At 41.5% G+C, this 24,600-nt stretch overlaps 1 protein-coding gene across 1 annotated transcript in view; it reads right to left on the reverse strand.

Annotated features, from left to right (window-relative positions):
- Positions 1 to 20,291: 20,291 nt before the first annotated feature.
- The window catches only part of atp9a (ATPase phospholipid transporting 9A), a 179,232-nt gene continuing 174,923 nt past the window's right edge, over positions 20,292 to 24,600 (reverse strand). The window contains exon 28 of the mRNA XM_080205002.1: positions 20,292 to 23,344. Within this exon, the coding sequence (XP_080061128.1) occupies positions 23,208 to 23,344 (137 nt within the window). The 3' untranslated portion in view covers positions 20,292 to 23,207. The remainder of the gene's footprint in view (positions 23,345 to 24,600) is intronic.

The raw sequence follows: 24,600 nt of genomic DNA on the forward strand, positions 1-24,600 counted from the left end.
TTAAAAGCACTGGAGCGTGCCACTGAATGTAAGCAAAGCATTTCAAAACATTTAGGCTTCTCAGCAAGGCCAGAGATTTGAAACAAAACTGCAGTACTAAAAAAGAAGCCAGACTGAATTGATGTGGTAAAAAGAGGAACATTGCAGGAGGGGGTTGAATCAAGCTTTCTGTCTGCTAATTACACTGAAATCCATTTCAAACATCTGACGTCAGGGTCTCATCTGCTCTGGCCGCGAACGTGAGTTTTGCGGGCAAAACGGGCCGAGATACTGGGAATGGGATTGACTTCCAGCAGGAATCTGATTTAGCCCTCCTGCCAGATTCAAAGGGTCAGTGGGATTCCCAGCTGATGCCAACGGCCCTGGAGAATCACTGCCAATATAGTGAGGGCATGCATTTGTGCAGAAGAAATAGGAAGATGCAACATAGGCTTAATGGCACAATTCTAAAGAGTATGTAGGAACAGAGGGGTCAGGGAGTGCACACGCATCAATCTTTCAAAGTGGCATGATCTCCTGAGAGAGTGGTTCATAAAATATGTGAGATATTGGGCTTCATATATAGAGCACTGGGTACACAAGCAGCAAAGTTATGCAGAATCTTTATGAAAACTTTGGTTAGGCTACAACTAGAGTATTGTGTCTAGTTCTGGTCACCATAATTTAGGAAAGATGCAAGGGTTGTTGACAGAGGAGGATTTGCCAGAATGGTTCCTGGGATGCGGGGTTTTAGTTACACGATTAGGTTGGAAATGCTGAGATTGGTTTCTTGGGAGTAAATGGGATTAAGCAGAGATTTGATAGGGGTCTACAAGATTACAGTAGATTTAGAAAAGATAGATAAGGAAAACCTTGCCATTAGTTGATGATACAAGGACTAGGGGACACAGTTTTAAGATTTTTGGCAAAAGATACAGAGGGGAATGTGAGGAGGAAGCTTTTTTTTTTGAAACACAGTGAGTGATAATAACCTGAAACCTGATGCCCACCATGTGCGGTGGAAATGGATACAATCAATGAATTCAAAAGGAAATTAAATGGGCATAAGGCTAATGGTCTAAAGCTGGGGAGCAGGACTAGCTGAGTCCCGTATACACCAAATATACAGGCACTGGGCTGAAAGGCCACCTCTTTTGTACTGTAACTATTCTATGTTCATCTAGCCTATTAAGAATGCGAGAAAAGCAATTCTATTATCTATTAATTTCCTTTTTTTCAGTGAGAAAATGCATAAAAATTTGTTGCATCATTCCTGATTACCTTCCACCCCTCAATTATTCTGGTTGCTATCTTTCTTTATGTTCTTAAAAGCTACAGTTTCCTCTTTGTACTGTGGTGATCAGAACTGTGCACTATATTTCAAATGTGGCCACACCAATGATACATAAAGTGTGTGATGAAACTCTTCTTAATGTTGATTGTGGAGGTCGGGAACTCCGAAACAGTCAGAGTTTCCATGCGTGTGCAGACTGGGAGCAGGCTGCATGTGCAATGAGCTACATCTTTAAGAATTATTTTGTTGAGGACCAGCTCAGCATGTCTGTGCACGAGGAAAAGTGACACAAAAACCCTTGTCAGATGACTTGGAGTGGAATAAAACCCAAGTGTTCCAGTCCATGGACAGGTACAAATCCCAGAAAGGGGACAGAGAAAGGGAAAGGGAAAGAAGCAAATAAATGTGCTCCAAGCTAGACAAAAGGACTTGGGGAGCGACTTTAAGTCAAGACGCTCAGGCGCTGGAGAGAGCCTAGCAGAAGCCCCAAAGATCCAAGAATGCAGTCAAAGGTTAGTTACTCCAAGCTGCAGACTGTAGGGTCAAAGATACTACTTTTGGGGTTCTGCTTGGTTTGGCCAAAAATCTGATATTGTCCCTGTAATTTGATGTTTGAATGTAGACGTGGGAATCCTGGGAGACGGAATCTCAGGAGATGAGATAGAAACCCTGTGAGGTGGGCCATTGTTGAAGCTATCCGAGTTGGAGTGACTTTTGCAGAGAATTCATTACAGGGCAATACCTTTGGGGGTGAAAATTGAAATCCCTCGTGAGAGAGATGGAGTTTCAGTGTGATTGGTCAACTTAGTGTTCCTGACATTGAATACGTTATCGAGAAACTGGTGAACTCCGTTTTGGTTGCATTTGGCGTTTATTGTGTAATGTGATGCACCCAACCACAGTTTGCCTATTAATTTATATGCACCCCATAGTAACGCTGAATGTTAAATTATTTATTATTTATTTGCAGGATATGGGCGTCGCTGGCTGGCCAGCATTTATTGCTCATCCCAACTTGCCCCAGGGCAATTGAGAGTCAATCACATTGCTGTAGCTCTCAAGTCACATGTAGGCCAGACCAGATAAGGGCAGCAGATTTCCGTCCCGAAAGGACATTAGTGAACCAGATAGGTTTTTACGACAATCGACTATGGTAACTAGTAGATTCTTAATTCCAGATATTGCATTTTATTGAATTCAAATTCCACCATCTGCAATGGTGGGATTCGAACCCAGGGGCCCCAGAACATTAATTGAGTTTCTGGATTAATAGTCTCACGATATTACCACTAGGCCATCGCTTCCCCATATACAAGATTGATAAGCATGAGATTGATAAGCAGAAGATAGATATTGAAATTGTTTTACCTTTCTGATTCTGTAAAATTTATTTTTGTTAGTTCAAAACACGTGGAATCTTATTACTTTCTTCAATAAACAAACACCTGAATCTGAAATTTTGTCTCCTTTACACAAACCCTTATTGGCCCCTAACTTAATAATTTAATAATAACTTGAGAGTCTGGCTACTGGTCAAGATTATTTCACTCTTCTGACTCAAAATCAGCTTTTAAAACATTCCAACATCTGATTAGCTTTGTGTATCACCCATGAATATTATCATGATGACTTTAGTTTATTGTCGACCAGATTCCTTTCATTTTCTAGATTCTTTTCTTCCTATTTAAGTCATAGGTCTTTCCTGGGGTTTTTCATCCCCAAAGTGAAGAACTTTGCATTTCTCTACCTAGAATTGCATGTGTCATCTGTCCAACTGAGTGCATTAAAATCCCCTTGCAACTTTTATCTTGCTCAGTTTTGGAGCTGACCGCCGTTGGTACCTTTGTGTCGTTGATAAATTTAGCAGCCGTGCTTTTGATTTCTAACTGCAAATCATTCATCAAGTTATGAAACAAACTGGTCTCAATACAGACTCCTCTAGAACTTCACTGGTAACATTATCCCAGGCTCTGAAACCCCATCTGTAACGTTCTCCCAGGCTCTGGAACGCCGCCGGTAACGTTCTCCCAGGCTCTGGAACGCTGCCAGTAACATTCTCCCAGGCTCTGGAACCCCAACGGTAACATTCTCCCAGGCTCTGGAATCTCAACAGTAACATTCTCCCAGGCTCTGGAATCTCAACGGTAACATTCTCCCAGGCTCTGGAATCTCAACGGTAACATTCTCCCAGGCTCTGGAACCTCAACAGTAACATTCTCCCAGGCTCTGGAACCCCAACGGTAACATTCTCCCAGGCTCTGGAATCTCAACGGTAACATTCTCCCAGGCTCTGGAACCCCAACAGTAACATTCTCCCAGGCTCCCGTCTCACCAGGCCGTGGGAAACATAACGGCCGAGACAGAGAATTTGGTGGATCATTTAAAGTTGAGTTTGGGCAGGAATTTTTGATCTTGGGCTACTTGAGGCCGGAGAGACCTGCCTAATGTCTATAACATTACCTTCTGAAATTCTATCACACAAACTATTACATAGCCATTTTAAAATATTTCTATCAATCAAAGAGGTCTGTGGGTGCTCCATATTTGAAGCTAGGATAAACGGATTTTTGGTCTTTCAGGGAATTGAATGATGTGGAGAGTGGGTAGGAAAGTATTAAAGCCAAACAACATTCACAAAGGTACTGAATGACGGAATGGGTGATATGGTCTACTCTTACTGTCGTTTGTTGGGTACTTGAATATTTGTGGAACTGTACCGAAGGATTCACTGAAATTTGGGTACTCTCTAATCCTAGAATTTTCATCATCACAGCTTTAAAACAACCAGAGAGTTCATGAAATCGTAGAAATCTTGAAGTGCAGAAGGAGACCATTTGACCCATTAAGTCTGCACTAACTCTCTGACAGAACATCTTACCAAGGTCCACCCCCTGCCCTATCTCCGTAACACTACACATTTACTCCATTAATCCCCCTAACCTTCACATCTTTGGGCACCAAGGGCAATTTAACATAGCCAATCCACCTAACCTGCACATCTTTGGACTGTGGGAGGAAACCAGAGCACCGGAGGAAATCCACACGGACACAGGGAGAATGTGCAAACGCTACACAGTCACCTAAGGCCAGATTTGAACCCGGGTTAGCACTGCTGTGTGGCAACAGTGCTAACCACTGTGCCACCATTAGACTGGCAAGCCCTCTCATTCATGTAGTCATGCTGTCCTTAGAATTTTAATTTTACCTGGATGCTCCATGATTTGATCCCTTTGATAATTTGCTCTCAGTGGAGATTGAGCTCACTGCTCTGTAGTCCCTGGGACACTTTTGCTACCTTATTTTAAAAGTAGAAGGCAAACTTCATACAGTGGGTGGCACAAATGTCTGTCAGTGATCTTCATAAAAAAAAAAGCCTGGGTTAGAACTGTATAATGACACTAGCAGCATAACACAAGTTGCAGCACTACATATATTTCATATTGTCTGTAACACTTCCTGTGTCTAATCAGAAACAAAATCTCAGGCACATTTCTGTTCCGTACTAGTAGGTGATTTGTACAGGAACCAATTTGTCATAAAACATTGCATTTCTTTGGAAAACCCTTCAGGTTACCCTCTTTATATGATTTAATTTAGGAAAAATAATGTTTTAAATGTCTCAAAAAATCATAATAATGATTAAATTGACTTACAGATTTAAAAAATATGTTTTGATGGCTTCTATTATGTCTTTACTTACAGATTTCACCTTTAAAGCACTTAAAAGGCAAAAACATCTAGGAAATGCACCTCTGCCCAGATTCCACAGCAGGATACAGGGTGAACATGTTGATGGTAATTTCCAGAATATTCTAAGATGGCATTGTGCAAGAGTTACTCATATGTTTCATTTCTCAGACTACAACATTAATCTGAAGTTTCAATTTCCTAAAAGTGTCACAAATTAAAACATGATCAATGGAATTTATTAGTTACATTCTGACAGGAAATCTATTTTCAATTGGTTCTTGTTAAGCAAAGAGAAAGAGGCAATGGAGGGTTTTTAAAAATTCTAAGGGCAAGGTTGAGGAAAACATCGGATAGAGAGAGGCATATATGCATACAGATGGGAGGAAAGCAAGCTGCTGAGAGAAGGAAGCCATTGAAGGCACAAGGACAGAGATAGTGGATTGTGACAGATAGGCATTGTGTCTGGGAAAGGGAAAGGAAATAACAAAAAGCCTTAGCCACTAATGACGAGTCAATCCATAGTGTCCTGTCAGCAAATCTATGCAACTGTTCAATCAATCATCAACAAGTGTAGACCTAGAGATATTTCAGACTTGAGCATAAAATTGGGCTCAATAACACATCTTGTTTGGATGTTACCAATGTTATTAGAGGCTCACATGAAGCCTGCTGCACATACCCTTCTGTGACTCCAATACTACATTCTGCACCACCTTCCTTCCTTCTCCCCTTTGCACTCTATGAACAGTATGTTTTTGTCCGTATAGCCTGCAAGAAACAATACTTTTCAATACATGTGACAATAATAGATCAAAACAAATTCTCTTATTTATTTTTATTCATTTACAGGACATGGGCATCACTGGTTAAGCCACATTTATTGTCCATCCCAAGTTACCCTCGAGAAGGTGGTTGTGAGCTGCCTTCTTATACAACTGCAGGCCCTGAGGTGTAGTAAACCCACAGTGCTGTTTGGGAGACAATTCCAGGATTTTGACCCAGTGACAGTGAAGGAACAACAATATGTTCCCAAGTCAGGACAGCCAGTGACTTGGAGGGGAATGCCCAGGTGATGGTGTCCCCAGGTGTCTGCTTCTCTTGTCCTTCTAGATGGTAGTGGTCACGGGTTTGGAAGGTGCTGCCTAAGGAATCTTGGTGAGTTCCTGCAGTGCATCTTGTAAACGGTACTCAAGGCTGCTACTGTCTATCATTGGCAAAGGAATTGAAAATCTGAAGAAGGGGTAGCAATCAAGCAGAAGCCTCTTGAATGTTGTTGAAGCTGCACTCATTCAGGCAAATGGAGAGTATTCCGTCCCACTCCTGACTTGTGCCTTGTAGATCATGGACAGGTTTTAGAGAGGTAGGAGGTGAGTTACTCATTTCTAGACCACACATGTCCATTTTTAGTCCCTTTAGCCAAAGAGAGAATAACTTGCCGTAGAGAGTGCAATGGAGGTTCACCAGACATCCCTGGGATGAAGGGACTGTGCTATGAGGACACTGGGTCTGTAATCGTTAGAGTTTAGACGGTCTGATTGGAACTTAAAAATTCTTAAGGGTGGATGCAGAAATTATATTTCCCAGAGTTGAGGCCTGAAACCAGGGGACACCATTTTAGGATTAGACCATTTAGGATTGAAAAGAGGAAGAATGTTTTCAGTTAGGGTAGTAATTTTTTGTAATTCTTTACCCCAGAGAGTTATGGAAACTCAATCATTGAGTACATTCAAGACAGAGTATAGATTTCTAGATACTGATGATATCACGGAATATGGCGATAGCGCGGGAAAATAGGATTGAGGTTGACAATCTACTTGAACAACAGAGTTGGTTTGAGGGGCTGAATTGCCTACTCCTGCTTCTATCTTCCTTTTAAACAGCTGGTGCTGACATTATGGCCTCCTTTTCCCGTGCTTCATCATTCTATGAAGACTCCCTTCCAATCATGCCCAAAGTAGGTTGCTAAGTGGGAGCAGCTCAAAATAGGGCGAAAGGAACTTTTGAGAAGATAGAATACACAATTGAAATTTAACCGTAAATTCACAGAAGAGATGTGAAAGTATGAACATGAATAATCAGAACCTTGAAAACAACGTTGGCGCAGGCAGAAAGATCTGTTGTTTGACAGGTGGATGTTATGATCGCCAGGTAAATTTGAAATAAAATCTGGTTGCAAATTTTTGACCCATGGGCGGGTCTGTATGTTTGATTCAGTGTGACATTCCAAGAATTAGTCTATGCTTGGAACTTGAGACCGCAGAGTGCAGAGTTTAACAATATTTACAGCTTGAGGCAAATCCAGTATCGTCAAGCTCCCCCCACCAAAAATACTTACAACATACTGGCAGCAAGGTTAGAATCAACGGGTGACTCACTTCTTATCTCACACCCTCAGAGTGGGAGCATTTGTTTTCTGAATTCCCCTCACTCCCTGTTGGCAATTAGTGTCTCAAAAAAAAAACCACAACTGAGATTCATTGCCGAAGAAGAGAAAGAATATTTGAGTCAAAGATAACTTTGTGATGAATCAGCCACTTGATATTATTATGGGTGTAGATTTCTTACAGCAGGACTGCTAAAGAACACAGTTCATCGTATACCAGGCAGGAGATAGAACTATTCAAGAAGAAATTAGGTATAGCTCGCGAGGTTAAAGGGATTAACAGAAATTGGGGGGGGGGGGGGGGGGGGGTGGAGGCAGGATTAGGATATTGAATTTGATGATCAGCAATGATCACAATGAATGGCAGAGCAGGCTCTAAGGGCTGAGTGGCCCATTCTTGCTTCTAATTTCTATGCAGCATGCTGCTAAAACCAAGGAATGCACGGAATATAGGAGGAATATAACAAGCAGAAGAATTGACTCTTTCTAATCTTGGTTGTCTTTAACATAATGGAACTAAGAAAAAGAGAACTGACTGCAAAAAAAACAACTTGCATTTATATAGCACTTTTCGCAACCATTTGATGTCTCAAAGTCACTGAAGGGCTTTTGAAGCGTAGTCACTATAGGAAACACGGCAATCAATTTTAATGATTGAATAATTGTTATGTTGATTGAAGGATAAATATTGGCCAGGACACGCACTGGAAATAACTCCCTTACTCTTTTTCAAGACATGGGATCATTTACACATCACCACACCCCAGATTTTGCAGTTGCAATAACTGCAAAAATGTTAATATTTCTCCTCACATACTGCACAAGATTGTCAGCCTTGATTTTCTGCTCAAATCCTGAAATGGAATTTGAACATGAAGACTCGGAGGCCAAGAATACTGACAACAGAATCACGATAAGCTGACTGCAATTACATTTACACTGAACATAGAAACAGAAAAAGCATCTGCACAACGTAGTGGGCGATACATGAAACAAAAAATTTTTCTCATTCACATCCCAATTTAAAAATATCAGGGTTTTCCATTAACTAACTCAAATCAAAAAGATGGCTGTGAGAAAGAACCCATGATTTGAAAGAGGATTTGATTACAGATATTGAAGATATAAATTATTTTTTAAAATAGCAAAGATAACAAATGGACAAATGATGTTTAACTGACAGCACAGACACACTAGCTGGAATTTTCTCATCTCCATGGTTTTCCAACTGGGGCCAAAAGAGGATCCTGAGCCCACACGTGATGGTGGAGCTTCGGGTGTGATATGACTGGTGGGGAGCCAATTGAGAGGCTGCTGTTGAGAAGGCTGTTCAATTTTTTATTACTTATTTGTTTGCAGTTCATAGGTATTGCTGACTAGGCCAGCATTTATTGCCCATCTCTAATTGCCCTTGAGATGGTGGTGGTGAGTCGGAGTCTTGAACCGCTGCAGTCTATGTGGTATAGGTACATACACACTGCTGTTTGGGAGAAAGTTCTAGGATTGTGACCCAAGATTGGAGGAATTATGGCTGCTTCTTAGAGTTGCCAAGGCCAATCAGACAGCCAGCAGCTCGGCAGCATCTCCAATAGAGATGGCCACTGCAGGGCGAAGTAGTGCGTGTCTTCATGTTGAGGCACATACTCAGAAGTTACCCTGGTTTCTCTGGTGATGGCCCCATGCCACAAAGATGTGTCCTGATGCCAGTAAAATGTTGGTGGGGGTGGCAAATGACCCTTCATTAGCCTATTAAATTGGCCGCCATCTTCATTGGCAGGTGACCGTGCCACTGCTGTTCAGCAAATCCTGGAAGATGATGGGAAGATATTGGCCTCCCTTCCCAAAGCTTTCCACCACCAGTTCACAAGACAGCTGGTAAAATCCAGCCCAGACATAGGCTTCTTCCAATTCACAATAATTCACTGTGCACCTATTGCATTCATTATTTAGGAAATTAAGAACAACAACAACACCTTACATTTTTATCACACCTTTCAAGACTCTTAACCAAGGAGTGTCATCACACTTTAAGATCCTCACCACGCACTTTGGTACCAACGACACAAAACAAATTATGGCTACAATTTCCACTGTATAAAACCTTTATTAACCTGCTAAGCAATCATCTATACTTACAACACTAGTTTTTTAGTAAGACTCACAAGCTCATCCACAGCGGTTGGATCGTTGAACAAATTCTTGCACTAAGTCACACTTCTTGGCTGCACCCCCATGGTCTTGGAGAGCTGTGGCTTTATAACCCTTTCTGATCCTGGTCTTCTGGCAGCTAAGGTAATGTCTTATGTCCAGTCATCTGATTGAATTATCAATCCTCTTGGTCATGCACCTGCACATGGTCATTTTCTGCTCAGAGCAACCTGCTAGCAATGGATGCGATTTCTGTAACTGTGTAAAGCAGTGTGAAAACCATTCACACATATTCATAAAGCCATTATCTAGGTCAGTTTCTGTAATTAGGTTGTATGGCGGTTGGTCACCACCCCAGGGGCATGTTCTGGCATGTGTGTGTGCGTGACAAGGTTGACATCCTCAGCCAGAAATCTTCTTCCATTGTTCAATGGCCTTTACGTTCCTACCACCTAGTTCTGAGTTCAGGATGTTGACCCACCTCACAACTGGTAATACATTTTGACTCAAGCATGAAGATAATATATATTAAAAATAAACAAAGGAGGGCCTTACAGCATCATAGAAATACATAAAATATCAAAATACTTACAGCCTTAACATAGTAGAATGTCCCAAAGTGCTAGGTGGAACACCTCAACACAGAAAATGAAGGAAATAAATAACAGCAGAAACATACACTAGTGGCATTGAATTCCAAATCAAGCTGTAAACATATTCAGATGCAAAAATGTGATCAGAGCACAAAATTGCCATTTCTTCAAATGTGGAACTTGAAAGAGAAGATGCATAGCTGAGACTGGATAATTCTGACAATGAGTACGAACAGGATGCTGAACTTCAACTGATAGCACAAAATCTCCAAACTAAAATGAAAATTCAATTTCAAATGCCTGTTGGCATTATCCAGGTATTATTTATAATAATGCCAACAATATTCAAGAAAGTATTCTGGAAAGAAAACTGAAATTAGAGAAATCATAAAAACCCTACAGTGCAGGAGGAGGCCATTCGGCCCATCAAATCTGCACCAACAACAATCCTACCCAGGCCCTATCCCCATTACCTCACATATTTACCCTGCTAATCCCTTCAACCCAGGACACTAAGGGGCAATTTAGCATGTCCTGTCCACCTAATCCATACATCTTTGGACTGTGGGAGGAGACCGGAGCACCCAGAGGAACCCGTGCAGGCACTGGGAGGACTTTCAAACTCCACAGTCAGTAACACAAGCCAGGAATCAAACCCAGATCCCTGGTGCTGTGAGGCAGCAGTGTTAACCACTGTGCCACCTGTGTAAAGATTCAGAAGCGCTTGAAGATATTGTGTTACACAAACTGAGTTCTTTATACAATCGAGACATCATTAAACACATCATATAAAGTGAACATTCTGAGCTGGCCGCAACAACTTCTCTCCTGCTCTGAAATGTAATTATAGCAAGTGCATCTTTACATTTCATTTAAAAAGAAAAATCAGTTTGCTCTCATAATATAAACAGAAAAAAACCAATGGACAAATATTTATCTGACATGAGGACTCTGTTGTAGTACAAAATAGGTCACTTGGATTCATTTGTCAACCATGGCTTATTCAGTAACATTCCTGCCTGAGTCATAAGGTTCTGGACTCAATCCCATTCCAGGACTCGAGTTTAATAATCAAAGTTGTCACGCCACAGCAAAGTGCTGAGAGGCTGCTGCAGTGATGAAGGTGCTGTCTTTGGATGAGATATTAAACTGACGCCCTATCCACCTGCTTGGATTTGGTTTAATTTATTATTGTCACATTTATTAGTGTACAGTGAAAAGTATTGTTTCTGGTGTGTTTTACAGAGAAAGCATACTTCATAGAAAAGGAAACGAGAGAGTGCAGAATGTCGTGTTACAGTCATAGAGTATAGAGAAAGATCAACTTAGGGCAGCCGGGAAGAAGCTGGTGAGCATTCACTGTGATTACTCGGTGAAACAAGAAGCAGCTTCTAGCATCCTTACATGCAGTGTAAAACATGAAAATCCAGATGTTGTAGCCACTCACTGCTTCGCTACGGATTACTCTGCCGAAACCTCACCTTTGGAATTTTAGAACTCAATTAATCTGATCTGAATTCCACTTTTTACAGTTAATCTTGCTTTAAAAACCTTAAAAAAAGGCATCTTGTTGAGCGATATGAATTGGGTTTCTAAGAGTTTACTACGTCATAAGTGACTGCTGACCTACACTAAACACTAATTTTTCCATGACAGTAAAAACAATTCCACTGATTTGTAAAATAATGAGAATTATTTTTCAAAGTCTGTTTATAATTTTTTAGGTTGAACCTTAATCCAGTGTGACAACTGAACTCAAATTATGTGTCTTCAGTATAGTGAATTAGTTTTATAACTTAAGTGAAGCACAACTCTTAAGTGCTCTGTTCTCTGCTTGTAAAGTTACTTTCTAACCTGACCTATTATCTCCAACCCTGTTCAGGCAGTAACAACACACTGTACATGTTAAGTATCCATGCCATGCACATTGTCATGTTTCACAGACAATGTATTAAAACACACACACAGAATCAACTCAACTTATCTGAACTAGTTCTTGACAGAATAGTCGAGTCGTATGTTAGTTTGAAACAAAAACTGATATAGTACAGGAACAGCTAGTTCAAATATACACTCTGGAAACAATTGTGTCCTGGCATTACAGGAAGAAGTTTGGGGAAAACAGGTCATTATGGAAAGCAATCACATAGTGACCAGGCCTCAAAGAGTTGGTCATTCATCTACAAGTCTGCCCAGCTTACACTTGTATGTAGAAACATTCTACTAAAACAAATGTAACATCATTTTTTATTGTGTATTTAACACACAATATACATCGCAGGGAGTTGTATTATCACTAAACTATTAATTCAAAAATTCAACTAATGATCTGGGGACCCAGGTTCAAATCCCACCTCGACAGATGGTGAAATTTGAATTCAGCTGAAAATAATTGGAATTCAGAATCTACTGATGACCATTAATCTGGCTCATTAATGTCCTTCAGGGAAGGAAATCTGCTGTCCTTACCTGGACTGGCCTACATGTGACTCCAGAGCCACAGCAATGTGTTTGACCTTCAATTGCCCCCTGAAATGGCCTAGCAAGCCATTCAGTTTAAGGACAACTAGGGATGGGCAATAAATGCTGACCAGCCAGCGACGCCCATGTCCCACGAATGAATAAAAACGTACATTACCAATAAATTCTGCTCTTAAAAGAGTAGATTCTTCCCAGCACAGATGCCAGCAATAATGTGGATTAACACAATGTTCGGAAAACTTTCATTTCCCCTCAATGTCATACTGCTATGATAACAGCAGCACTCTGGGAGGAGTGAACAGAGTTTTCTTTTTAACAAAGCAAGTTTGGCAAACATTAGATCTGATTTAGAGGATGATTAAACTCAAATGAATCAGCCAGCTGGAATCTAGATTCTCAGAGTAATGCCAAGTCATTTTTCCACCCTGGAAATATTAATGCTTCTGGATCAGGGTTGCAAAATTCAATTTGGTGGGGATTCACTAGGTTAAGTGACATCCTATCACAAAGCCATAATGCTGAGCAGTTGTTGACAATGTTGTACCTGCACCCATTAACGATGTCCCAAAAGGCACGGGAAAGTGCAGTCTAGCAACAGAATCCAATGTAAAACAAATTTAGGATACTTTGGAAAGCTTGCAGGATATGAAATTACACAATTCTTAAGTGAACAAAATTTGGTCTGCTCAAACTGTAGATTGACCAAAGAGAAAGGGATGGGATGAAAGAGGCAGCTTAGTGAGACAGCAGTTAAGCACTGCTGCCTCACAGATCCAGGAACCTTGGTTTGATTCCCGGCTTGGGTCACTGTTTGTATGGAGCTTGCACATTCTCCCCATGTCTGTGTGGGTTTCCTCCGGGTGCTCCAGTATCCTCTCTCAATCCAAAGATGTGCAGGTTAGATTGATTGGCCATGTTAAATTGCCCCTTTGTGTCCCGAGATGTGTATGTCAGAAGGGTTAGCAGGGTAAATATGTTGGGTTTCAGGGATAGGGCCTGGGTGAGATTATTGTCGGTGCAGACCCAATGGCCTCCTTCTGCACTGCAGAGGTTCTATGAAAACAAAAGATGCATCAGTCAGTACACCAGGCTTCATTATTTGTGCACCTTCTGAAAATAGGCTCACATTTTGTCAATTAGATTCAACATTCTGACGAGTAATAATGATTTAGGCTGAAACTCATTTTGTAGTATTAATCAGCACCCCATGCAAAACTGATGCACCCCTAATATTATTCAATTACAAGTAGTTTGGAAAATAAATATTCCGATTCTTTCGCTTTGTAATGTAATTGAATTCTGGAATATGCTGAGAAAAGACAGACGCTGTGATTCCATTCCCATGACGGGGGTCGCCCATAATTTGGAAAACTGGTAAGGAACCCAGTGTCTCTTCCATTGGGAGGCCATCATTAAAAGCCCATCACGCCCTTAACCAGCCAACACCAGGCCTCCAATGGGCTTTGGGACCATGGGGGCTGGAGCTCCCTTCTACTGGGAGCTGCTCTCCATTGCTGACAGCACCGCCAGGAGCAGTGGGTGCTGTTGGCAGTGCACCCAGAACAGCCCAAGGATTGGTCCAAGTAAGGGTGGGTTGGGGATGGGGAACAGTTGGAGGCAAAGGTGAGGTCTAGATTTCAGCAGCCTCGCCTCTTTGGAATGCCAGGTCCTCAATTTGGGCTGAATAAAGGAGTGTTCAAGCTGCTACACCCCCACCCACAAGATCAAGTCCAACAGGATTTGCCAGGCTGCCTACAAGAGGCAAAGGAAAGTCATATGACTCCTACTTAATCACCGAGGAATTTCAATGGCCTCAGGCCTTTCCCGCTCGATTTAATTGGGGAAAGTTTTCCTGACCTTCCTTATGCAGGTTCCTTATGCCTACTCTGGTGGAACACATTAAATTCTGCTCTGTCTCAGAGTCGGTTTGTGTGCCTTGAAGTGATCACAAACTGTAATTGTTAGGGAGTGGAAATGAGGGGCAAAAGGGCAAATGTTCAAAGAAATAGTGAATGATCTGGTCTGCCTGTTGCAGTACAAGAATGTTGGGTGAAATTTTCCACAAAAGTTATACATAAATGCTGGCTGAGGTGAAAAATCTGGCATGCAGCTCGCAGGCTGTACAGCCTGGTGGCTTCTCTCACCAGATAATCCAGCAGTCCATGTAGAACAAATCTAGATGCACGGCCTTTGCCATTGTGCGAGTGCGGCACAGCCAGGAAAAGTCAGAAACCAGGAATCCTGAGATCTCCGATAGGCAACACAGCAAATTCCCCCACACCCCACAACATGCTCAAGGCGATCTTGCACTCAATATAATAGGGTCCCCTGGGCACAGTGCCGGGGGCAGTGCCAGGATACTGCTCAGGCAAGTCCATCTCCCCCTGTGGGCTACATATATACCCATGTGCCCACAGCGAGTTCCCTTTGCCTGATTCCCCTTTATAAAAAGTTGCTGTAAACCTTGGCAGACTTATGTCACATCAACGAGGGCTAATTCAAATTGTGGAGGGACAATACAAGTGGGAAGGCCGCGAGTTGCATTTAAACGTATTGAAATGAAGTACTTGACCTTGCTGGGTGGGAACCTCTTTATGTCAACAGCAGTGGGAGTGGGAGGATTCAGAAAACACTGGGCTAAATCTTACTGAGAAATGGCACCGTTGTTTCCCACAAGAAAACTTGCATGTTTCTATCCAGGGTGACATGCCACATTTCTTTCCAGATCTTACGACACTCTGCCAAAAAAAGGGGCATGTTTCACAATGACGTTCAGGAAGGGCGGGGCTCAACACGCCAGCAAAACCTGGCTGCTGAGATCAGGGCACCATCTTCAAAGGGTATAATCTGAGTAAACTTCAGGTTATGCCTGATCATAACCTGAGTAAACCTCTCCCCAGCCCATCACAGAGATCTTCTGTGCTCCCCCCCCCGACACCGCCTGATCATCATGTCACCACGCCCCCCCCCCGACCCCCCAATCATCAGCTACTTTTCACTTGATCAGCCCATCTTCCCTGATCATCATGCTCCAGCCACCTCCTACACCACCCCCACAACGGTGACCGCTGGTATTCATCTCCTCAACTCGTGACCACCACCACATCTATTTGAATCCCCCCACTATGAGGCTATCCCTTGGCACAGGTTAGCACTGCCAAATTGCCACGAGCATGATGCAAACTGACAGTGCCAAGCGGCATTGCAAGGCCATTGCCTGGCCATGTCTCTCTCCCCAAAGGGCTATACTTACTTTTGCACCCCCAGGAAGACCCCATGACACGTTCATGTTTGTGTGAACCTGTTGTAAGCCGGGCCAACGTGTCAATGTACAGCTGGGAGTCAATACCTTGGGGGGTAATAACACTTAAATATAGTTAAATGAACGTAAAGCAGGTTCACGCCCATTATGGGTTATGTTGACTTCACCAGTGAGAGGCAGGGAAGATCTGAAATTGTGGTCACGCCAGCAAGAATCGCAACTTCCAAACCTTGAGCCCCCGCCAACATTTGCACGACAGTGAGCGTGAGCTCAAGATAACCCCCACAATCTAGTCAGTGAGATTCTCACAATAGTTTGCGCCCACACCGCTGTGGTTAATTTGCGTTTTTATTTGGTATTTTTTTTTAAAATGGCCAGTTAACTCAATACACATTTTCTGAGTGGCACCAGTGACTATTTAATCTTGGGCTAGCTGTTAAAATTTTGTTTTAATTGTAAAACTCCCATTTCCTTCCACACCACCCATCCTTTGGGCTGTTATACTATCCAGTTCCAAAGGTCTTTGCTAAGAGGAGACATACTAAATGTTGCCCCACATGCATTATTTTGCTTTCATTATTGGTCATGGAAACAAACACTCATTTCACACACAAGAACCTTGCAGAGTTGATTGCAATCTCATTCCCTACCCATCTTTTTCTAGCAGTTTATTAAGTTGTTATTCGGTGATGCTCATAATGGGTTGCCTTCAAACGTGATGACTGCTAATAATCTTCTCAATATAGAAGAAACTAACTGCAACTCCCTCAGGTTGTAGTTTCTGATTACATGTGCAGTATCATTCAAGGTGGTATTCATGATTTCAACTAATCAGTTCAAGATTTAGGGAAAAATATCAGTGCCAACTTCTTTTGCAATTTAATTCTTCAGAAATTTGACGAAGCTTAACCATGAAACTAACTCTAATTTTTAAAATCTCTTCCACCTCCCATAGATTAGAATCCAAAAACAAGATGACCTCGGATTTCTTGCTTGTGGCCCTGGGGTCACATGTAGTCCAGACCAAGCAAAGATGGCAAATTTTCGCCCCTAAAGGTGATTAATGAACCAGATGGGTTTTTCCGACAACGGTTTCATGGTCATCATAGATTGTTAATTCCAGATTTTTTACATATTGAATTCAAATTCCACCATCTGCTGTAGCGGTATTCGAACCCGGCTCCCCAGAACATTAGCTGAATTTCTGGATTAATGGCCTAACGATAAGCCATTAATGTTCTTTCGGAGAATTGGCGCACCTGATGGGCTGAATCGCCTCTATTGCGCCATAGGGATTCCATGACAGTGCGATGGAGGCAAATTCACTTGAAGCTTTCAAGGGGGATTATTATTTGAAAAGGAAGAAACTGCAAGCCGATGGTGAATAGGAAAGTGGCAGTAGGTGAATTGCTCTGTCAGAGCTAGCACATTCATGATGAGCTAAACAGCCGTCACTATTCTGCAATTGTGCTCATCTGCCTCAGATGAAAAAATGTCCGTTCATTTGATCCTGCCTGGCTCAAACTAGTGGTGAGATGATCTGAGAACATCTGTGAGGCAATCTGTCTTTAACGATTGATATTTATCTTTCCCCTTGGTGTGCTTTGGCATTTTAGTGCTGAACAAATGGAAATGAATGACCTCAATTGGACATCCTTTTACTGAAAAATTTATTGGAACAAGTCCTAATGTCCTAGATGATTCTACTGCCCATTTTATTTCTCAATGTAGCAAACCAACCAGAAGACTTTCACTTTAAGGTATTCTAATCTCTATGGTGAGTAAAAGAGAATATAGCAATGGTGCCTACTGTATAATTTTACTACATTTACCAAATGATTTTTTTTGTGCACCAGTTGACACTAGTGGCATCTTAGTTTGTACTAAACATCAGGCTGAATATCCCATCCACATTCTCCTCACTCCTAGAAACCTTCGAGCATGACATTCAGACTTACATGCAAAATTGAGGTTACTTGCTTTGCAGAGGGTTTGGTTGATTTGAAGATTATTGTTGGGTTTGCTGAGGGATTTCCAGAAACAAGGGTATTCATGGTGAAAGTCTGCACGGTGATGCTGAACCTCTGCATGCAACATGCAAACATCACAGAATCCCTCCAGTGCAGAAGGAGGCCATTTAGCCCATCAAAATGTGCACCGACCACAATCCCACCCAGGCCCTAATTCTGTAACCACAAAGATTTACCCTGCTAATCCCCTGACACGATCTTGCATTAAATTGATCTTTCTCTACACCCTAGCTATGACTGTAACACTACATTCTGCACTCTCTCATTTCCTTCTCTATGAATGGTATGTTTTATCTGTATAGCGCACAAGAAACAATACTTTTCATTGTATATTAATACATGTGACAATAATAAATCAAATCAAAACACTTTTGTTAACTTAGCATGGCCTATCAACCTAGCCTGCACATCTTTGGACTGTGGGAGAAAACCAGAGCACCTGGAGGAAACCCACACAGGCACGGAAAGAATGTGCAATTCCACTCAGACAATGACCTGAGGCCGGAATTGAACCCAGGTCCCTGGCGCTGTGAGGCAGCAGTGCTAACCACTGTGCTGCCCCAGATGATGAACAAGAAGGCACTCAACAGGATGGAAGAAATTCAGAGGACACATTCATATCCAATCAGTAACCAGCAACCAGTGACTGGTTACAGGAACAATAGCAGCAGACTGAGCTTCATGCCAACAGGTACGAAAGGCCAGGTGGATTATAAATAGGAACAACACCCGCATAAATACTGTTTTCCTCAATATCTGTTCTAGAAATTATCAAACTGGATACTTCAGCAAATATAATCCTGATTAAAATTAGAGTTACCCTTCAAGATATTTTTGATGAAGAGGGTGACCTGGACAGATAGCTTCCAAGGGGCTTTCTCACCTTAAGACAATGGAGATACATGCAAAAAATTAGAGGAAAACATGGATGATATGGTGGCAGTCAATGAAAAGGGCGGACACATTTGTACTTTTAATGAAAGAATCAAGCTTCCAAGAAATGTCCCGTGAGTGGCATCAATTGTAAATCATTATCCAAGGTACATGTAGTGACTGGAGACACTTAAATTGTAAACTCACCTACAAGGCACTGTGAATTGGATGACAATCTCTGATTAAAGGAAGTTTTAAAAATATTCAGTTGGAGCCAGAAAGGAAATGAAGCATTTTTTTTAAAGCAGATAATTAGGAATGTTAATCAATGGCATGAAAAATAGGTATTGTAGAAACTGCACCAAATGTATTATGTCATTAATGAATTAACAAGTGAATACATTTCACAAAGCAATTCGATTCAATCATAATTAGGAACATAAACAGGACAATAAATAGATTTCATTTTGCCAAACACAAATCTCATCTGCTGAGGAAATGCGCAAGTATATTGCTCTGTAGAACTGAAATTAATGTATGTTTGGCAGGTAATACTATTTTAAAATTTTTGTCCCATTATTATTTTGCCCAGTTTTTTTTGTTCCTCACCTTATCGTATATCATAATCCTTGGGGCAATGAGACAGACTGCAAACATCTCCAGCTCTCAGCTAGTAGCCGTTGGAAACCAGCTACTAATACTTGCATGAAGGCAGCCAGGTGAGACGCCTTTATGTTTCAGACATACCTCATGGTTAAGTACTTCTTCAGACTCCATAGGGATGGGTGACTGTAGCATGAACACCAATTTTAAATAGAGAATCTGCATTAGATTTTTATTTAGCCGTTCCATTTGATCAGAAAGAAATTATACTCACAAACTGGAATTTTCCCATCCCACCCACCCACAGGAATCATAGATGGAGGGGGTGGGTGGGGGGCGGTGTGGACCATGCAAAGATCTGTTGATCTTGGGTGGGAATTTCTGGTTTTGGGACGAGCACGGCTGGACAATCCCGTCCACAGTCTCCTCCAGATCCCAGGCAATGGAAAAAATATAGGGTGGGAATTCTCCGATCCTGTTCATCCCACCCCTGCTGCCAGCGGGAATGGAGAATTTGTTGCTTAGTTAAAACTCTATTCACTGCAGCTGCGCCGTGGGCCAGGTCAGAAGTTTCTGGTGAGTATCTGGACTTCAGGTGCTACAATCAGAGATCTGGACTTTGAGTGTTGATGCTCAGGACAGAATTTAAATTATCCAATCAGTTAAGTGTTTATTTTCTTAGTCCCAGCTCGAATAAGATGCCACAGGATGTTGACAACTTAGTCAACAGACAACCGCACTGATCAGCAAATGGAATGGAAGTGCAACGAGTCTGCTTTTCTTCCCTACCCCCAGTAATAAGGATTACAAAGAAAGCACCGTGATCATCATGCCCTTTTTGAGAAGTTAATTAGCTCACTGAGGACGCAGGAAAACACTGTGAATATATATCACTCCCCTTACAGCTTTCATATTCAGTTGTCCCAATTCACAAAAACTTCAACAAGTGTCAGCATCACAATAAATACAGCTTTTAGACCTTTATCAGACATATTACTCATACACATCATTTTAAAGGCATACATACATACAGATGTTACCCACACTGGGCAATTGTTATAATTCCATGTAAACCTTATTGGCCTTAACGAAACAAGAGTCCAGGGCTGCAGAGCCAAGAGTTGAAGGTTGGAAATCAAACACAGCAGCTATCGTAAGTTAATGGAAATCATTAAATCAATGCTGCTCCAGGTTCGGAGGATTTTAAACTGTGGGTCGCAACTCCAGTGAAACTGTTGAGAACAGACTCTCGAGGATCGGCCATGGGTTTGAGGGTCCTTTACACAGGCGTGTAGGATTCCTCGCTTTGAGAGTCCATCAGAGTCTTCAAAACAGTTGAGGAGAAAACCATTGACCCCCCCCACCCTGCTGAGCAACTCTTCCTCCTACCATGCCTCTACTGTTCTCACTCTCAGGTAGCACCAATTATCTTGCATTAAATGGGGTCATGGCAGGGATAAAGTTTGGGGGGGGGGCATTCTTTTAGGTACGGATAAAGTTTGGGAAGCACTGTTCTAGTTAGAAAGCAGTCAGTTAGATTTGATAAGTAAAACTCTTTAAAGAAAATGTAAAATGTTTGCAGGCAGCACTGCTTAGTGTGGTCAAAATGTACAAGTTTCCATAGTATAATAAAATATTGACATGTACATTTTTCCCTTGTACAGGCCAACATCAAGTTCAATGTTACTGACAGAGAGGATGATTATCACAAACAATGATCGAGCTATTCTCACTTTTCACTCCATTTATACCTAGGTACAGTGTCATCATTAAATAATCAGTATGTACTTCAATCCCTTTATCTAACCTACAATGAAAAACATGTTTTCACATTAATTATTTAAATAAAATTCAACCTCTTGGCACAGTTATTCTACTCTTTTTACGGTTCTCTTATCAAGTCAAGAACAGAGATATTAAAACAAACACTCATGCGCTGGGGAGGGAGAAATAATGAGCAATTTTAGTGCTACCATTATTTAAAAGAGCAATTAGATGAAGTAAAGAGAGAATGTGGCTTTGTAATTATTTTACAGAAACAATGTTAGTCCAAGTCATCATCCTCGTTTCATTCATCAAAGCATCAGACATCAGATCTGATAGAAGCTTCAAGAAAAACCCCCTTCTGAACACAGGATAAGAAATGTAGGTGATTAGTCAGTCTAAGTGATTAATCTCCTACGGTAAAGTTTGTATTGGTTATAAAGTGCATATGTAGGCCATGACACATTCAAGACACACATTTGTAATGCATTCAAAAGCAAATTAGCTCTATGATACATTAGCGTATGAACAAAATGTTCTGATGTAGATGAAAAACATGCCCTTATGTGTTCATTCCGGCAATTCACATAGAAAGTGCCATCAACAAGCTCAGGTTGAACCAGTGACCGAAGTCTTCAGTCCAGTATCAGGGACCCTTCTTTCCAACGATGATCAGACAAAAAAAAAAGTTACCTTCCTCTGACGTTTCAGGGCAATCTTCCAATGGAGGACCCTGTAGAACTCAGACAGTGCAGGAAGCCTCAAAGGGAGGAGTGGAGAGAATTCCTACAGAAACAATACTCCCTTTCTAACAAAGAGCAAAGAAAATTACAATGTAGGAACAGGCCTTCCGGCCCTCCAAGCCTGCACCGGCCACATTGCCCATTTGAATTAAAACTCCCACTTTTCCGGGGATCGTATCCCTCTATTCCCATCCTATTCATGTATTTGTCCAGATGTCCCTTAAAAGTTAGTATCATATCTGCTTCTACTACCTCCCCCAGCAGTCAGTTCCAGGCACCCACCACCCTTTTTTATGGCACCAGCTGCAGTTTTCTGGTAAGTAGAGTTTAACTGTCCCATTGTTTCTTTGTGAAGCTATGGCTTGAATGGTAGTGGGTGAGGGGGTAAGGTGATAGATGGTAGGGTGGTGAGGTTGGGTCAGGTCAGAGGGTTGAAACATGTCAAGTGATGAGAACTAGTCAGGTCAGGTCAGTGGGCGGAGCGAGTGATGGGTTTAGTCAAGCTGGGGGAGAAATTGGTTAGTCAGGTGATGGTGGCTAGTCACTTTGGGTCAAGTGGGTTCAGGAGGGAATCAATGTGGATGATTGGAGGGAGTCAGTTCTATAGTTACCCATGTCTTAAGACTAAGATTTAATCTGTCTATAACATTTTCTGGGTAACTATCTAGATCAGTAAATCTGAACCATCCAAAATCTGTGAAACTAACTCCGAGTTGGAGAGATTTTCCGAGGGTCCAAGGCAGCAAAAGAATTGTGCAATGGAACTTAAACTTCCTGGAAAATTTCCACAGAGTCATTGCATTGGAACATCTGATGGGGTGCTTAGTGTAATCTGGGAACTGTTTGGTCTGCAATTATCCGGAGACCCGAAGGTCTCGGTCTTGGTGTTGTTGTCACTATCTACAAGACATGATTGAAAGCAACCAAGATGAACACATGGAGGGGAATGAAAATAGATCAACAATTAAAATTCCTGAAAAATTGTGAAAATAGGTCACAAAGGAAATAAAGCAATAATTGAAGAGGGACACATTTCATATATATTTGTGTCAGTGGCTCACTTTGTTTCATCAAGTTAGTCGCAATCCCTTTTGCCTCATGGACCCTTTTTCTGACCAACTTCCCGCTTTTGAACAGTACAATGATTCCCTTTTTGACTCTGGTTGCTGTTAAATGGTACGACTCTGAAGTAATGGGCTGCATCTCTGAGCGTGCTTGCTGGCCAATTGTTATTCATCAGTTGGTCATGACTGTTATAGTTATCATTTTAGTCCATCAGTAGTACTTGAAATTGTCAAATAAATTTCTCAAATTGTTGGATGTTAGCCCCTAGTGGGGTGTGATTATTATCTCAGTCTCAGCATCTATGAGGTAAGCTTGGAGTAGCTTGGTGGCGAGAATCGTCTTCTCAGGTATTTCAGTACGTACAAGGGAAGGCAGCTGACGAGAGTGATCACTGTGACTTTCCACAGGAAGGGTAAAGTGATGATGAAGTAGACATCTGCAACAGAAAAGCAAACAAAGCATTAGTTACAGACGTAGCTCTTCTCTTGTTTCCAAATTGTAATCAGAGCAATTTTCTTGGGCTCAATTGATAGAATTGTGCTGACATCAAAGAAAGCTGACCACAAAGATTTAGGGGGCAATATTGATTTTCCCTAATACAGTGCAATTCCACTCTGGCACCATCCATTGGGGATTATTGTGGCAAGTGGCAAAAGACACTGATAATCATTCACTTTTTCAACATGTTTAGGAGATCAAAATAAATATTTTGTCTTACACATGAGATTAAGGTAGGAGCTGAGAAAATGGGAATTTTGGTTACCTTAAGAATCAATGGAATTATCATGCAATAGAGAGAATGATACTTCAGACTTCTACAATTAGATTTTCAGGGCCAGCGAGGTTGTTCTACACAATATGTGACATAGTCTGCTATTTAAATCTCAGTTACTTCTCATTCAGTAAGAAAGAATAATGTGAAAAAGTGAATGATAGTGACTTTTGCAACTTGATTTGTTGACTAAGAATTCTACAACTTGGTGTGCTGTTCAGACTGATGACTTCAATGTTCCTGAATGCCATCAAATCATTGATTCTGTGCTGAAAGCATTAGCAAAAACTACAACAGAGTACCCTGTGGAGGAGCAGGGTGTCAATGACAGCAACTTCTGGTTTCACACTTAACTGCATGCGCAGATACCAGAAATTACTGTCAGTTTTACAAATTAAAAGCAAACACTGACACTTCTGCCATCAGTAGAAACAACATTTCCAGGGCAGTGTAAAACAATGTATCAATGTTGAACCAGTAACATTGTGGCTCAGTGTATCAGCTCTTCAGAACATTGACGGAAGTTTTCACTTTCTCACACCACAAGAAGGAATCCAAATGTTTCCACGTGGAGTGTGGACTCCACCATATGCTCCAATGGCCAAAAGTCAGGAATGGTTATCAATGGGCCTAAAAATGGCAAGCACCTAAAAGACATTCAAGAGGCAGGAGTACAAATCACCTTAAAATAGGGTAAAAATTAAACAGAAGATCGCTATGGTTACTGAATCTATGGATCTCAGTATGTCGCTGCTGACAATCAGGGGTTTTATAAATATCCATGTCTTCACTGACTAGTTGAGTAATGCTTTTTCATTCTGGGTTTTGAGTGCACATCCAGCTCAGATTTGGGGTGAAGGCGTTTTTTTTTCCCATTTGCGTTATAAGTAGGCTTACATTAACTCTGTAATGAAGTTACA

This window comes from Carcharhinus amblyrhynchos, chromosome 16 (assembly GCF_965287045.1).
Source record: "Carcharhinus amblyrhynchos chromosome 16, sCarAmb.v2.hapA, whole genome shotgun sequence".
In the NCBI taxonomy this organism is placed as follows: domain Eukaryota; kingdom Metazoa; phylum Chordata; class Chondrichthyes; order Carcharhiniformes; family Carcharhinidae; genus Carcharhinus; species Carcharhinus amblyrhynchos.